The 14,815-nt window shown below is 38.7% G+C and overlaps 1 protein-coding gene across 1 annotated transcript in view; it reads left to right on the top strand.

The window, feature by feature from the left end:
• Nucleotides 1-14,815, top strand: part of cfap65 (cilia and flagella associated protein 65) — a 52,868-nt gene that overhangs the window by 25,825 nt on the left and 12,228 nt on the right. Inside the window, exons 19-28 of the mRNA XM_034000404.3 lie at nt 460-588; nt 1,089-1,265; nt 4,112-4,178; nt 5,023-5,133; nt 5,890-6,081; nt 7,183-7,341; nt 8,425-8,568; nt 9,078-9,194; nt 10,667-10,804; nt 11,164-11,202. Of these exons, the coding sequence (XP_033856295.3) occupies nt 460-588; nt 1,089-1,265; nt 4,112-4,178; nt 5,023-5,133; nt 5,890-6,081; nt 7,183-7,341; nt 8,425-8,568; nt 9,078-9,194; nt 10,667-10,804; nt 11,164-11,202 (1,273 nt within the window). The remainder of the gene's footprint in view (nt 1-459; nt 589-1,088; nt 1,266-4,111; nt 4,179-5,022; nt 5,134-5,889; nt 6,082-7,182; nt 7,342-8,424; nt 8,569-9,077; nt 9,195-10,666; nt 10,805-11,163; nt 11,203-14,815) is intronic.

Here is a 14,815-nt window from a genome sequence, read left to right on the forward strand (position 1 = left end):
TTTGAAAGTGCTTTGAAACAGACTTTAAAGTTATAAGTGTAAAAAGATGTCAGGATGTTAACAATGAAAAGAAAAATTACAGGCACGTTATTTAAACAGTTGTAGCAATACGCAGGGACATGTAATGCTGTATTTTTTGGAACCTCGCTACTTACTCTTTAAGTAAGATGTTCTGGAATTATTCTGTTAGCTGGATGTAATATTTATATACCTTTGAACACAAGGTAATTCAGTCTGCATGCCAACCCATCCAATCACTGCATTGTGGATACCCTACGATAGTGCCCATTAGTGTTAATTGTGATGGACATATTTCTGTAAAGAACTGTGCTGAGACAACCGGAGCTCTCTTCACACACACTCGGTCCGCTGCTCCAACACAGCTGATCTTGTCAGAATTATCTTTGTCACACGTCTAATACTCTGTATTTAATATCAAGTGCTTTGTTTATCCTGCAGTATTCGCAGGTGCCCCTCAGTCTTCACCCCTGTTCTGCTGGATTTTAACTTTGGCGCTGCACCCCTGGGATCAGAGCCCTCCTCTGTCCTGCTGATGTTTGAGAACAACGGGACAGTTCCAGTCGAGTGGTATGAACGCTGAGTTTTTATGTTTTATGAATATACAAGACAGGACTGAGACATTTTGAATACTGCAGTGTTGGAGTTCTTTACTGTGTGGTACCAGGTTATTTCAAACTCTACCCCCCTCTACTCAACTCCTACCTACTTCTTCCACTCATTTCCACCAGAGAAAAAGATGGGGAGCTAAATTATTCATCTCAGTATTCATCTCATCTGGAGAGTGAAATTGTCCCCACCCCATCAGTAACCAACCAGCTGCTTCACCATATGACTGACATGCTTTGCATCCAATAAGATTATTTGACCTCAAAGACACTACTTGGGTGAAATGACCTAGAAAGTAAAATAGTAACAGCCTTCCTGGAAAACTAGGAACTTTCTTTAACTTAGTGTAGTACCAGAAGTCTTGTTTTAAAATGAAAGTACGCGTTTGCCATACTATTGGTTTCTGTCAAAAGTGCACCTTGAAAGCCTATTAAGACCCAGCCTTTGGTTTCTGCCCCCAGGACATTCCTGTTCCCCGCTGACCAGCAGATTGAACTGGAGTACTGGGCTGAGAGTGGGGAGTTTGACCCCCAGGAGCTCCATGAGATGAGGATCCAGGATAATAAACTCTTCAGTGTGTCTCCCAGGGCTGGCAGGCTCCTTCCAGGGCAGCAGAGGAAAGTGCAGCTTAAATACAGGTAACTGGTTGTGGCAAAGTGGTTTGCAGTGCGCAGGTGTAGAGGTGATGTGATTACGAAACAGAAAACAGACAACAAAGTTCACAATCCAAACAGAACATTTATTTTTATAATCCTGGTCTGGCGACCACAAAGAATAATCCCAGGCAATTCCAAAACAAAGGATTACAGTCCCGAAAGAATAAAAACAGTATAACACACACAAGACACACACACGATCACAAGTCCAGAGTGAGTGCTAACGTGCAAGTGGTGAAATACAATTTATTCGTGTACAGTTGTGAAGTGTTGTCCGGGTTGGTGCTGGCCTTAAGCGACAGCTCCCGGTACGTGTTAGCCGTCTAATAAACGAACAAGTATATAATTAGACACGAGAAAACAAACACTAAACATTATAAAATATAATATTTACGTGCAGTTCCGTGTTCCGTCTGCGGGAATAAAACAGCGCTGCCGCGTCTTTTTGTTTGGAAGCTTGGTGTTCCCTTCACACAGTGCCCTCACAGGTCTGGAGGGAGATTTATAACCAAGATTCATTCTTTCTCTGTCACACTGGCTATGTTTCCATTAAGATATCGAAGCGAGTAATGTCATGCGCATTTGAAATTCGGCAAAAGTAATGCGCATAATCAGCCTAAAATTGGGTTTCCATTCAAATCAATTTCTAGCTGAGAAACTGGCCGATGTGATGACGTTGTGGGCGGAGCTAAAATTATTTGCATCAAAAACTGAAATACGCTAGAAAAATAGTACGACAAACTGTTTCCACTCTTTTCTCTGATTTTACTTTACAAATGTATGCGATTTTACTTATACAATGACGTATCACATCCAGCGAATAACCCCAGTTTACTAAACAGCAGTCTACTGTCCATCACTTCCCACCAGTTTATTATTCACAAAAAAATAATTATTCTGAAAGTATAAGTGAAAATCTAACCATAATATTTGACCGGTGTACTTGAATACTATACTTTTTGTATTGTAAAATTCAGTACGTTAGGCTACCTACAGCTTGATTTGTTTTACCCCATAAAAATCTTAATTAACTGATATTTTGGTTATAGCCTACTATAAAGGTAGCCTACTATTTTCTCATAAATTACAGGAGCATTTTCACCTTTTCTTGTAATTTATGAGAAATGTTAAACGTTTAATAAGCACATACTTTTCATATTATGTTTTTCTTTCTTTTCTCCCCTCTTATTTTTTTCGCTATTAATAAACAGGGAATAAACACAAAGTTAAGCATCTGACTGATTTTGATATACAGTCGTATATAGAGTAATTGTTTCAGTTTGTGTAAAATCAAGAGAGAACATTACGAGGGGGGTTTCAAACTTTGTTTTACGTAGGCTAATGTTTGATGTCACTATACTTCTAAATTGCGTGGATTGCAAAAGAAAAAGGGGGAAAGGCAGAATGCTATACATGGTAAATGTACTGAATTTTGTAATTAATTACATTTATTACTGAATTTTATTTATATATTTACAATAAAGTATTCATTAAAATGTGAGTTTATAAGTCATTTTTATATTAATAAAATTCATGCCATAAAAGCAAGGAATTTATTTGTACAGGAAAGATTGGTGTTCACGATGTGTGACGTATATAGATATTAAAATAGGCTACATTATTCTCTTCAAACTGGAGAATTAAAGCCATTGCGCACGTGTTCTCTACAGCAGTTAACTTTTCAGCAGCAAATGGTTTTAGCAGAAAAAACTCAATTTCAGGATGTTCTTGAACAAGGCCAAATAATACTGACGCTGTTACTCCAGCTTGCTTCAGCAGTTATCAGTATTGTTAGTAGACGAAGATCTAGAAGGCAGCTGTATTGCCTAGAGTGGTTACTACTCACAAACACAAAACGGAATCCACCTCGAAAGTGGGTGTACAAGCGTTGCAATATATTTTGGGAAAATATCGTGCAAGATCATTTTAATGATCAACGCTGGCGTACCCATTTCAGGATGACCAGGGAAGCTTTTAACGAACTGTGCACTAAACTTGACCTGTATATTGCTCCAGAACAGTTCAGCCCAAGAGCACCTATGCCAACAGAAAAGAGAATCGCTATCGCTCTGTATAAGCTGGCTAGCTGTGCAGAATATGCAGTCTCCCAGTTGCACCTGTTATTGTTAGTCGCCATTTTTTCCTCCCAGTAAGGAACTTCCTTAGGAGCTGCAGTGCACTTTCGGGGATTCGCTTATTTTATGCGAATAAAATTGTTTCCATTTAAAGTTATGCGCATTAAGGCACCTTAATTCACATTTTCTGAAAATATCAACTTTTCTAAAACCCTAAGGTCTAGGGTTTTTAAAAGTTTGAATAAATGTACATGTTTCTGCGAATTATACCCATTTCCATTGAGCTTGTCGCATATTTTTTTTAATCCGTAAACTTTTAGCGAATAAATCCACTGCAATGGAAACATAGCCACTGGTGCATTGAACACGCCACCTGGCTGGACCCTGTTACCAATATTCCATCTCCCCTGCAAACACTGTCTACTTAACCCAACACACCTCAATAATGAAAGCTTTACAGGACAAATGCTTTCAAGAGAGTTTATGTTTTCAGTGCTACCTTATTGTGCGACGGACACATAGCTAGAAGTTCTGATTTTAAATAACAGGAAATAGATAAAAACATTTTATACGTTTGCTGAAATATGAGAGGATAATCACATCTTCAGGGTGTAAAAGTTATTCCACTGAAAATCTTGTAAAAAAACATTTACAGTGATGTTGGTTGCTATTTAAGGAATAACAGGATTTGCATGTACCTTCAGTCTGCCTTTTATTTAATGTATTAACTACAATTTTTTCCTGCTCTTCCAGACATGAATTTCCTGGTACAGACCGCCTCCCTGTCCTTCTGAAGCTGTCCCATGGGCGTGAAATACTGGTAAGGAAAACCTGATTCCTTCTAATTTATTTTGTTATGAACAAAATATTATAGTTTGGATCTTCTCTGCCGTGTTTAATATTTCTTGAAAATTAGATAAGAAGCACATTTCTCCTGGTGAAATATATTTTAAGTAATATTATTATAGTTATAGTTTCGGTCTTCTTATTATTCAGTAGTTGTGACGCTATTCAACAATCTGAAGAATTTGCCAGGGTTGCCAAGCTTCCTATTAACTGTGAGAAAGTTAAACAAACAATGAACTTGTTACTCCTATACTTCCCAAGTCTTAATCAGTGTTTCATGTGATACGACTTTTTGGAGAAACATTTGGATATGATCTTACTCAGTTTCATTTTAGTACTATATAAATGTTCTTACAATGTAATGTTTAATAAACTTATTTCATTGAAAAGGTTAGGGTTACTAATATTTTTGACATGTTTCATATATGCAATATTAGACACAAGTGGCATTAAACTTATGCATAGCACACATGTTAAATGTAGATTATATACTGTATTTGGCAGTATAGGGTTAAATTATACATTTAACAACATGGTTAATCTACTGCTGTTTTCCTCCACTTACTGATACTGCATGCTTGCTGCTGGGCCATTTTTAGCTAAAATCCAAACTTCATGGATGGCCTACTATGCATTATTACAAATAACTTACACCTAAACTGTACATATCAGGCTGTAATACCATCTTCGGTGTCTTGTGACACTGCTAAACGACTCAGCATTCGCTCTTGTCACCAGCAAAACCCTGGATGACAATGCCAGTCTTCTTATGCACAACTGGACATATGTTATTGCTTATATTTTATTATCATCTGCAGCTGAATTTCATCGGTGTGACAGTTGAGAAGGATAGGCACTACATTCACTTCACCTCCAATAAGCACACATTTGCCCCTGTGCCCATCGGGATTTTTAGCCCTCCAAAACAGGTCAGTACCACTAACTGTATTTGAACAAACTTAGGTTCAGGGGGTGACATAAGCTGATTGGCTTGGCAGTGGGAACGAAGGACTCCTGTAGATCACACGTGCTTCATGATTCACATAGGAAACATGCAGGGTCATGTAGGATGCTATTGCCTGGAACACTAGAATAATGAATGGGACGATGAAACCAAGTACTGGCATCAAATATACAGTGTCGTGGCAAGATAAACGGGCCTCACGTGGGTCAAAGCAATAACAACGTACAAGCATTTAAATGACAATATCTTTAGTTCCTGGAGCTTTATAGTTTTACACAAAGTGGAACAAAAAAAATCATGGAAGTGAGAATGGGCAGCCTGCTGGTAAGAGTGTATAGGACTCAGAGGAATGAATACCAAGGCTTTAAAATCAGTTTCTTTCTTATTATTTGTAACCCCTTTCCTTTGTTGACCGAGGATTTTATTTCCTGAATTCAAGACTAAAAAGCTAAAGAACAGGATCTTCAGGACAACGACAAGGGTAACAACTTGTGTTGCTCATCAAGTTTAGAAGAGTTCATATTTGAGTTTTAAAACCATGGTTACCCCTTAAAAACGTGTCCCATACTCAAAGCATAGTTAAACAGCATAGTGAAAACCTGGTAAAGCATAGGTAAGAAATGGGAAAATGCTAAATTCCAATCTAATTTAGTGCAGTAAACATGGGCTGTCACTCGTTAAACCCCATTCTCAAAGTTGTCTTGTCTTGTTTTTCCCATAGTTTTATGAGCTGTACAATGGGGGCTCTGTGCCTGTGAGTTACTATCTTGATCTAGACCCTCTGCAGGTGCTGGAAGAAGGGTGTTTCAAGCACCCTGTCTTCCAGTGCCTCAACCCCAAAGGAGAGGTGCTCCCTGGGAACACAGCTTTCATTGAGTGGATCTTCTCCCCTCTGGAAGCCAAAACCTACACGGTAAGAGCCAGTAACACAGCCGGAAGTCGGTGAACCATGGTGTCATTTCAGGCCAAGATTGTTTCATGGGCTCTCATGGTCTAACAATGACTGGTTGTGGTGTATGACCAAGTTGTGAACTGGTTTGGCGCATGGTGTGACTGCGGTGCCATTTACTGGTTAATAAAAACCTCAGAACGTCCACCAATTGGGAAGCTCCATTGCAGGGCACTACCACACAGTAATGGACCATGGAACTTTCAGTTAAAAAGTCCAGCTTTAAAAGCGGAATGTAAGGAAGCATTACAAACCGTGCTGCTTTTCCCAACGCAGTTAACTACCCTACGGTAATGCCCTCTGATCAAGGTTATTTTTCAATTGGTCAGCAACAGCAAATGAGGGCCAAGTCTGGGTTGACTTCATGGCTGAACTATTGTGAAAACATGCTGTAACAAGGTTTGAAAATGATCTGGGTAGGCAGAGTTCATATGTTGTACAAGATAATGGATTTCTGTGAGGATCACACTACATTTTAAATCTGTTTGTATGTTTAATTTGGAGGGCAATCTGTGGCAGAAGATGTAGTGTGAAAGGCTGCTTGGTGTTTGGGAAATACAGGTTCAGAGGTACACAGGACAAAATTAAAATCAGTACATAAAAAAACATGTACAAATATGGTGCGTTTCACATCAAATCGATAAGCAGCAGCAGTGAAAAGGGCTGCTGAAGGTGTGGTTGTAGTGGAGGCGTACTTGCACTTTAACACGTCATGGGGATCCAGTTTTTAATAATATTGGTAGGTCTTATTTTATATTTACAGCCATGGTTGGGGATCTGTGTTATTAACATACTTGCTATAATTTGACAGACCTTCGTAACACAATAACTACCTTCTACAAAATGACCATTGCAATACAACATAGCATTGCAAAATGGTGTTGGTGTCCCAATAAATAAGCCAAAATGGTTGAAGCAGTTGATTTGAACAGAAATAGGGTAGATATGATTGTAATTTCTCTGACTAAAAGTGCTACAGTGTTATGCTAGGTCAGTGATTGTTTGGCAACCCTCCTGGAATGTGGTCTGTGTTTGTAATTGCACCTCAACTGTTTCCACTAACAGGTGCCCATTCCGATCCACATCCTGGGAGGAGACTCTGTTCTGGTCTCGTTTTGTGGAGCAGGGTATGATGGGAGAGCACTGGGAGAGGCAGCTCCCATCAGTGGGGACTGTGCCCCATTCCCAGTGCCGGCTATCCAGAGAGTCCCGCTCCCAGGGCAGGTAAGACAGACAAGCAGCCTTTATGGAGGAATCTTACTTTATGCTCCTGCTAAATATGTTTCATATGTAATTAACCGGAAAACTGCTGTGGATGAATAGCATACTTTTATATAATTTGTGACATTAAATGATTCCCTGGTTGAAATGCTGCTTAGGCACCCATGGTTTAATTACACTCAGATATTTCAATACATGTAGCAAACCAACATAAGAAATCATCTTCAATACCACCCATGCTCAGCACAGCACGCTGGAGACATCATACAGACTTTCACAAAATGAAAACGCTTTTGAAATCCTACCAATGTAAAGAATACATTCCAACGGTAGCTCTCTAACTGACTGTGGAGTCCCGCTTGCAGGAATACTACTCTCTCTATCTAGGTTCTTATACATTGTTAGTGGTCAGAAAACCCAGTTGCTTCTATCTTCTAATTATGTATTCTTCTTCTATTTCCTCATTACTACTGTATATTATCACTCTTTACCTTGATGGAGATTCAGGGTGCTTGGTTTCTCCAAACCTACTCATCCTGGCGTAGTGAACCCTCCTTTGGCTTCACAAAGAACAAAGCTTGAAATCAGGAAAAGGACTTGCATAAACAAAACTAATATTCTATATTATAGATTTTCATACCATGATAAAGTATTTTATGGTGCTGTTATATTGATAACATCTTACCCTAAAAGAGCTGATGTTTCCAACATGAGTTGAAAAGTAAAAATTAAAAGGAGGAAGGTATAACATAAGGCTGCTTTAGGGAGTCTTTTCAGGTGCAGACCCAGGGGTCGAATTTTTGCTTTAATAATTAGTAAGTATGCAGAAACATCAATAAAGAACAAACCAGAATACAGTAATAGGATATTACAGGCACGAAATTATCAGTAAATATGAACATGTAGATGGTATAAAGTAGCCCTTTATGCAGATTTATTCTCCAGTTTCAAGCAGTTTTGATTTAGAAACAGTTGCCTAAAAGTTGCCTTTAATACATTAATGTCCTTGGTTATTGACAAAGAAGAAGAATTCGTTTGGACAGTGCATCTAACTAAAACCGTGTCTTGGTTTGTTTTTCTCTGCAGCATGTGTTCCTTTCAGAAGAGCGGGTGTCATTTAGAGATATCCCAGTGTATTCCAAAAGCAGCCAGATAATCTTCTTGTATAACACTTCACAGACGGAAGGGGTGTTCTTTACTTGGCACAGTGCTTGGGAAAGCACTAGCGAGGTCAGTCCTCTTGTATGTATGTCCTTATGCCACAGTATATAACAATATATATATATTAATTCATTCATGAACTCATTCATTTATTGCTAGGTTCACCTAATTGCATGTGCTGTTTGTATGTACGTGTATACTGTATAACCTTCATTATTGTTTTTACCATGCTGTAGTCTCCATATCGGTACGGTTGACATCACTTCCTTTAAAAAATCAGTGACCTAACAATCTCAGCAACTTAACTATATTCTCTTCATCAACCTTTATCTTCTTTTCAATGAAAATGAAAATTGTCTAAATAAAGGATGGTATCCTAAAAAAACAAATTTGTTTTATAATTTGTATCTTTTTTTGTTTAATAATAAAGCCGTATATAATAGTTACAGGACTCATCTTTATATGGGTTATATCGACAATCGCAGCAAGCATATTAACCACAGACGCTCGGTGTACTATATCCCTGTATCCCTGTAATATGAGCTGCACGCTGTCTTCTCTGCTTCGCTCTCCTGCAGGCTATACAGATATCCCCTCAGAATGGGGAGCTGGCACCAGGGGAAAGCTCTCCCTGTATCCTCTCTCTGGAGGCTTCAGGCAGCCCTGGCTTCTACTACCTGGACCTCGTCTGTCAGGTAAGGACAGCAGTCGCAAGCAGAAGGTGGGATCCTATTACCTTTAAGAGTAAGAAGCTTCAGATTTCATTTTTTGTACCCTTTCTGTATTTCAATGTTTGCAATCTTTCTGATTCTTGCTGCAATTACTCAAATACTGTGCTTGTCATTTCTTGTACTGTCAAGGTGCTTTCCCCTATAGTAAGAGCCATCTATTGATCAGGATCAAATTTCACTGTGCACTAGATGGCGCTGGTGCTTCCTAATTTAAAGACACTTTGGCTGATCTAGCCTATCATGTATGTCTACGGAAGGCAAATAGAGCAGCTCCTGAACTCCTAGTCAAAGCACCTTCAAACAGAAATAGGGTAGCTATGATTGTAAAATAAATAAACACATTAGTGCTGTGGCTCTTTCAGTCCATTTCAGTCAGTTAAATAAAGACCTGGTTAATTGAACAATCTCCAGACTGCTCAATTCAACAGTTAAGAGCATGGCTGGAATAAGGTTCTGTAATGGAATGGATTGAAAGAGCTACAAGCCAGTACCACCACAGTGCGTTGAATTGTGTGTCCCAATTGTTGTTTTTTTTGTTTTTTTTTTTTTTGTTCCAATTATGTTTTTCTTACCTTCTCGTTCTCAGAGCTTGACTACTGGCCTTTCCACACCGCAAATCAAACACGTGTACTCCTTGCTTTGTTTTAAGTTCCTCCTTCCACTATATCTATTATTACTCAATGAAAAAGGAGAAACATGCAGGATTTATGCCTGAACACGATATGGTTAAATGTTTTGAACATCTATCACCTCCTGCTATGGATGAAAGGAGGTGTTCTTACAATGGAGAGGGTTGTCTGTATCGCACTACATTTTTGCATCTGAAGTACCCTTTTTTCAATTGTCACAATACTTGGTATTTAACATTATTCAGCATACATTATCAAGAATATCAGATTCTGGGGGTATGTGGTGATCTGTCTGTCCATTCATCCATCCATCTGTATTTCAAACTTACATCTACATATATCTGGATCTATTGCTTATCCAATTGTCATGAAACTTGGCAATTCTGATTCTGTACTGTATGTGTCATGATCATCAACATTTTCATCACAGTGATAGCTCTTACTGCTGTGGAGGGGCATGTGTTGTATGTTACTGACATAGTAAGTGACACAAATAGTTAGCAGTTAAATCTAATATTAATCAACACATTGTTAGCACATTCTGGTAGCTCCTAGAAGTCGGCTGAAATCAGGAGGGGCGAGGGGGCCTTTAGTTGCCTCTGGAACTCTATCCCAAATCATATCAGGAATGCTGGTACAGCTTAAACTTTTAAATCAACTTTAAAAACAGATCTGTTTGAGTTGCTTCGAGCTGGATTGCTTGGCTGTTGGCTTTTCTTTTTCTTTTCTGGTTTAATTGTAAAGTGCACTGGGATGCTTTGCATAAAGAGAGCTATATAAAAGTAAATGGTTTTGTAATGTATGTAGGTGACCTCTGAACAAGCTCTGATGCAGTACCAGCGAGAGCTGCAGGAGTGGGAGAGGGAGAGGGATAAGCAGGCGTCAGAGTTCACTCTGACTGACACCCATGCTGCCTTGGATGGACAGCGCACAGTCTGCACCAAGGTAACCTAGCAACAGTCTCAACATTTTTATGTTTTGAAAAGTATTGCTTATCAAATTTTGCCTTACCGGCTGCACTTTTATAAACAGAATGTGGAATGGACATTGGGAAATTCTGTCTGATTAAATACGGAAATCTAAATCTATGCAGCAGCAGCACAAGGGGCAGTCCGTACAGCTGCTGCTCCAGGGAGATTCAGACTTTCAGTTCCCACAAGCCTGCTAATCCTGGCCAGCCCAGAGTCAGCTTCAGTTTCATTTTCAACACAAACAATGAGGCAGGGACACAGCCGCTGTCATAGTCCCCTTCAGCAGCATTAAAGGGACTTTTGCTGTATTCAAATGTATTTTTCTTTGTGCAGGTTTCAGCCGGTTCAGTACAGAAACCAAGAAAATATAAGGTAAGGCATTAATCTAGCAAAAGTATATGTGTGTGTGTGTATATATATATATATATATATATATATATATATATATATATATATATATATATATATATATATACAGTTGCAGTCAAAAGTTTACATATCCCAATGGAAATCTATAATTTCTAGAAATTTCTTGAAAACAAAGAATTTTAGGAAAAATTTTGCTTTTGTAGATGAGGGGGAAAAAAGTTACAAAAAATAGATGTCTACAATTATTTATTTCAGCAATTTTTTTTGCAAAACTCAAAAAATGCTAATTCAAAAGTATTCATACCCTTTGATGCTATGATAGTATTGTCTACAAGGTGCTAGAAATTTCAATATGATAATGCAGAACCTAATTCTAGAAAAGTCTAGAAAATGCTGGATTGTAGGTGAACATTCTTAGAGAGTATAAAAGGGTTAGGCATAGGATGATTGCTGTCATTACCAATAAGTCAATATGGGAAAAAGGAAAGAGCTAACTAAAGACCTTAGGCAGAAAAATATTTATCGTCATAAAGCTGGAGAAGGATACAAGAAGATGTCCAAGCATCTGAGTATCCCAATTTCAGCTATTGTTTCTATTATCAAGAAGTACAAGACTCATGGTACTGTCACAACGCTCCCTCAGTCTGGAAGAAGGAAGGTTCTTTCACCAAGAACAAGTAGAAGAATTGTGAGGAAGGTTAATAACAATCCGAGATTGACTGCCAAAGATATTCAAAGTGAATTGGCTTCAAGTGGGACTGGGGTTTCCATTTCAACCATAGGTTGAGTATTGCATAGTGAAGGTCTCAATGGTCGCAGGCCAAGGAAAAAGCCACCCTTAGAAAAATGTCACAAGGACAATTGCTTAAAGTTTATAAAATAGCATTTGAATGATGGATATGAGTTCTGGTCAAAGGTTTTGTGGAGTGGTGAAACAAAAATCGAGCTATTTGGTCACGCTGATAGTCGTTACGTTTGGAGAAAGTCTGGTGAGGCTTACAAAGAAAAGAACACCATACCTACTGTCAAGCATGGAGGTGGTAATATCCTTTAATGGGGTTGTTTTTCCTCTAATGGCACAGGACATTTAGTTCCATTACATGGTAAAATGGATTCCATAGCATACCAAAAGATATTGGCCAATCATCTGAAACCCTCAGCTACAAAACCTGGTTTAAAGCGCAACTGGACATTTCAACACAACAACAATTCAAAACACACATCAAAATCTACTTCAGAATAAAATCAATGTTCTGGAATGACCTAGTCAAAGTCCCAATCTAAATCTGAATGAGAATCTTTGGTATGACTTGAAGAAGGCTATGCGCAAGAGTAGTCCTTTTTGAATTCCAAAATTTGAATGAACTGGAACAATTTTGCGTTGAAGAATGGTTTAAAATCACAATTATGCCAAAAGCTCATTGACAAATATCCTAATCATTTAAAAGAGGTTATTATTGCTATAGGTGCCTCAACTAGCTATTCATTTCATTTTCCTTTTCAGGGTATGAATACTTTTGAATTAGCATTTTTTGGAGTTTTGCAAAAAAATTGCTGAAATACTGTAAATAATTAGAACTATGTTTCCTCATTCACAAAAGCCAAACTTTTGCTACAAAACATTTTTCCTATAACTATTTGTTTTTGAGAAATTTCTCAAAATTATAAATTTCCATTGAGGTATGTAAACTTTTGACTACAACTGTATATATATATATATATATATATATATATATATATATCTATCTCTACAGTGCCATGAAATATTTGCCCCCTGTCTGATTTTGCCGTGAAGTATTTGCCCCCTGTCTGATTTTCAGCATTTTTGCACATTTTTCACATTGTATTTGGTCAGATTTTTTTGTGGGTTATAGTAGTATATAGAGGGAGTCTGAGAGAAAAAATGACACTAAAGGTTGGTTCTTCTTTCATTTGTTTGGTGTGCAAGGTAATCAAACATGCAATCTTCAGGTGTGAAAAAGTTATTGCCCCCCCTAGTTAACTCATCCCAATTAAAAGGATAATTAGGGTCATCTGTTTGAGTACTTTGGTTAACAACCAGGCCTGATTTGGGCCAGCCATGCCCAATATAAATCTGACTAACTTTGGCCCTTACCATCAGAGTGAAGTTGTCAGCACACAGGTTCTAGAGCAGGGGTGGCCAATTCCGGTCCTGGAGGGCCGGTGTCCCTCCTGGCTTTTGTTCCAACTTTGCCCTAAATTACTTAATTGGACCAATTATTACCAATTATTGCCCACCCCTGTTCTAGAGGCACATCATGCCACGAACAAAAGAAATTCCTGAAGACCTCCAGAAAAAAGTTGTTGATGCCTATCAGTCTGGAAAGGGTTACAAAGCCATTTCTAAGGCTCTGGGGCTCCACTGAACCACAGTCAGAGCCATATTGTCCAAATGGAGAAAGTTTGGGACAGTAGTGAATCTTCCCAGGAGTGGCCGTCCTGCCAAAATCTCTCCAAGAGCAAGGCGTAAAATCGTCCAGGAAGTCACAAAGAATCCTAGAACAACATCCAGGGATCTGCAGGCCTCTCTCGCCTCGGCTAAGGTCAGTGTTCATGACTCCACCATCAGAAAGACACTGGGCAAAAATGGGATTCATGGCGGAGTAGCAAGACGGAAACCATTGCTCACTAAGACGAACATGAATGCTTGTCTCAAGTTTGCCAAAAAGCACCTGGATCATCCTCAAGAGTTCTGGAACAATATTCTATGGACAGATGAGTCAAAAGTGGAACTTTTTGGCCGACATGGGCCCCGTTATGTCTGGCGAAAACCAAACACTGCATTCTACAGTAAGAGCCTCATACCAACGGTCAAGCATGGTGGTGATAGTGTCATGGTTTGGGGATGCTTTGCTGCATCAGGACCTGGACGCCTTGCCATCATTGAAGGAACCATGAATTCTGCTCTGTATCAGAGAATTCTACAGGAGAATGTCCATCCGTCCTTGAGCTGAAGCTGAAGTGCAGCTGGGTCATGCAGCAAGACAATGATCTGAAATACACAAGCAAGTCTACATCAGAATGGTTGAAGAACAAGAAATCTAAAGTTTTGGAATGGCCTAGCCAAAGTCCAGACCTAAACCCCATTGAGATGTTGTGGCAGGACCTGAAACGAGCAGTTCATGCTCGAAAACCCACAAATGTCACTGAGTTGAAGCAGTTCTGCGTGGAGGAGTGGGCCAAAATTCCTCCACGGCGCTGTGGTGTAACCAGTTATTGAGTCTAAGGGGGCGATTACTTTTTCACACGGGGGCATTGGGTGTTGCATAACTTTCTTTAATAAATAAATTAAATATGTCTCAAATTGTTGTGTTATTTGTTCGCTCAGGGTCCCTTTTATCTAATAATTTGGTTGAAGATCTGATAATATTCAGTGTCAAAAATATGCAAAAATGCAGAAAATCAGATGGGGCAAATGCTTTTTCATGGCACTGTATGTATATATATATATATATATATATATATATATATATATATATATATATATATAGCATTAAAATGATCTGTGTTTTCATGATTCAATGAATTGCTTCAAATTAGTGGAGCGGTATATCTAAGTATAAGTATAACACACTATTTGTTTTCTCTCTGTTTT

This window comes from Acipenser ruthenus, chromosome 10, assembly GCF_902713425.1.
Source record: "Acipenser ruthenus chromosome 10, fAciRut3.2 maternal haplotype, whole genome shotgun sequence".
Lineage (NCBI taxonomy): Eukaryota > Metazoa > Chordata > Actinopteri > Acipenseriformes > Acipenseridae > Acipenser > Acipenser ruthenus.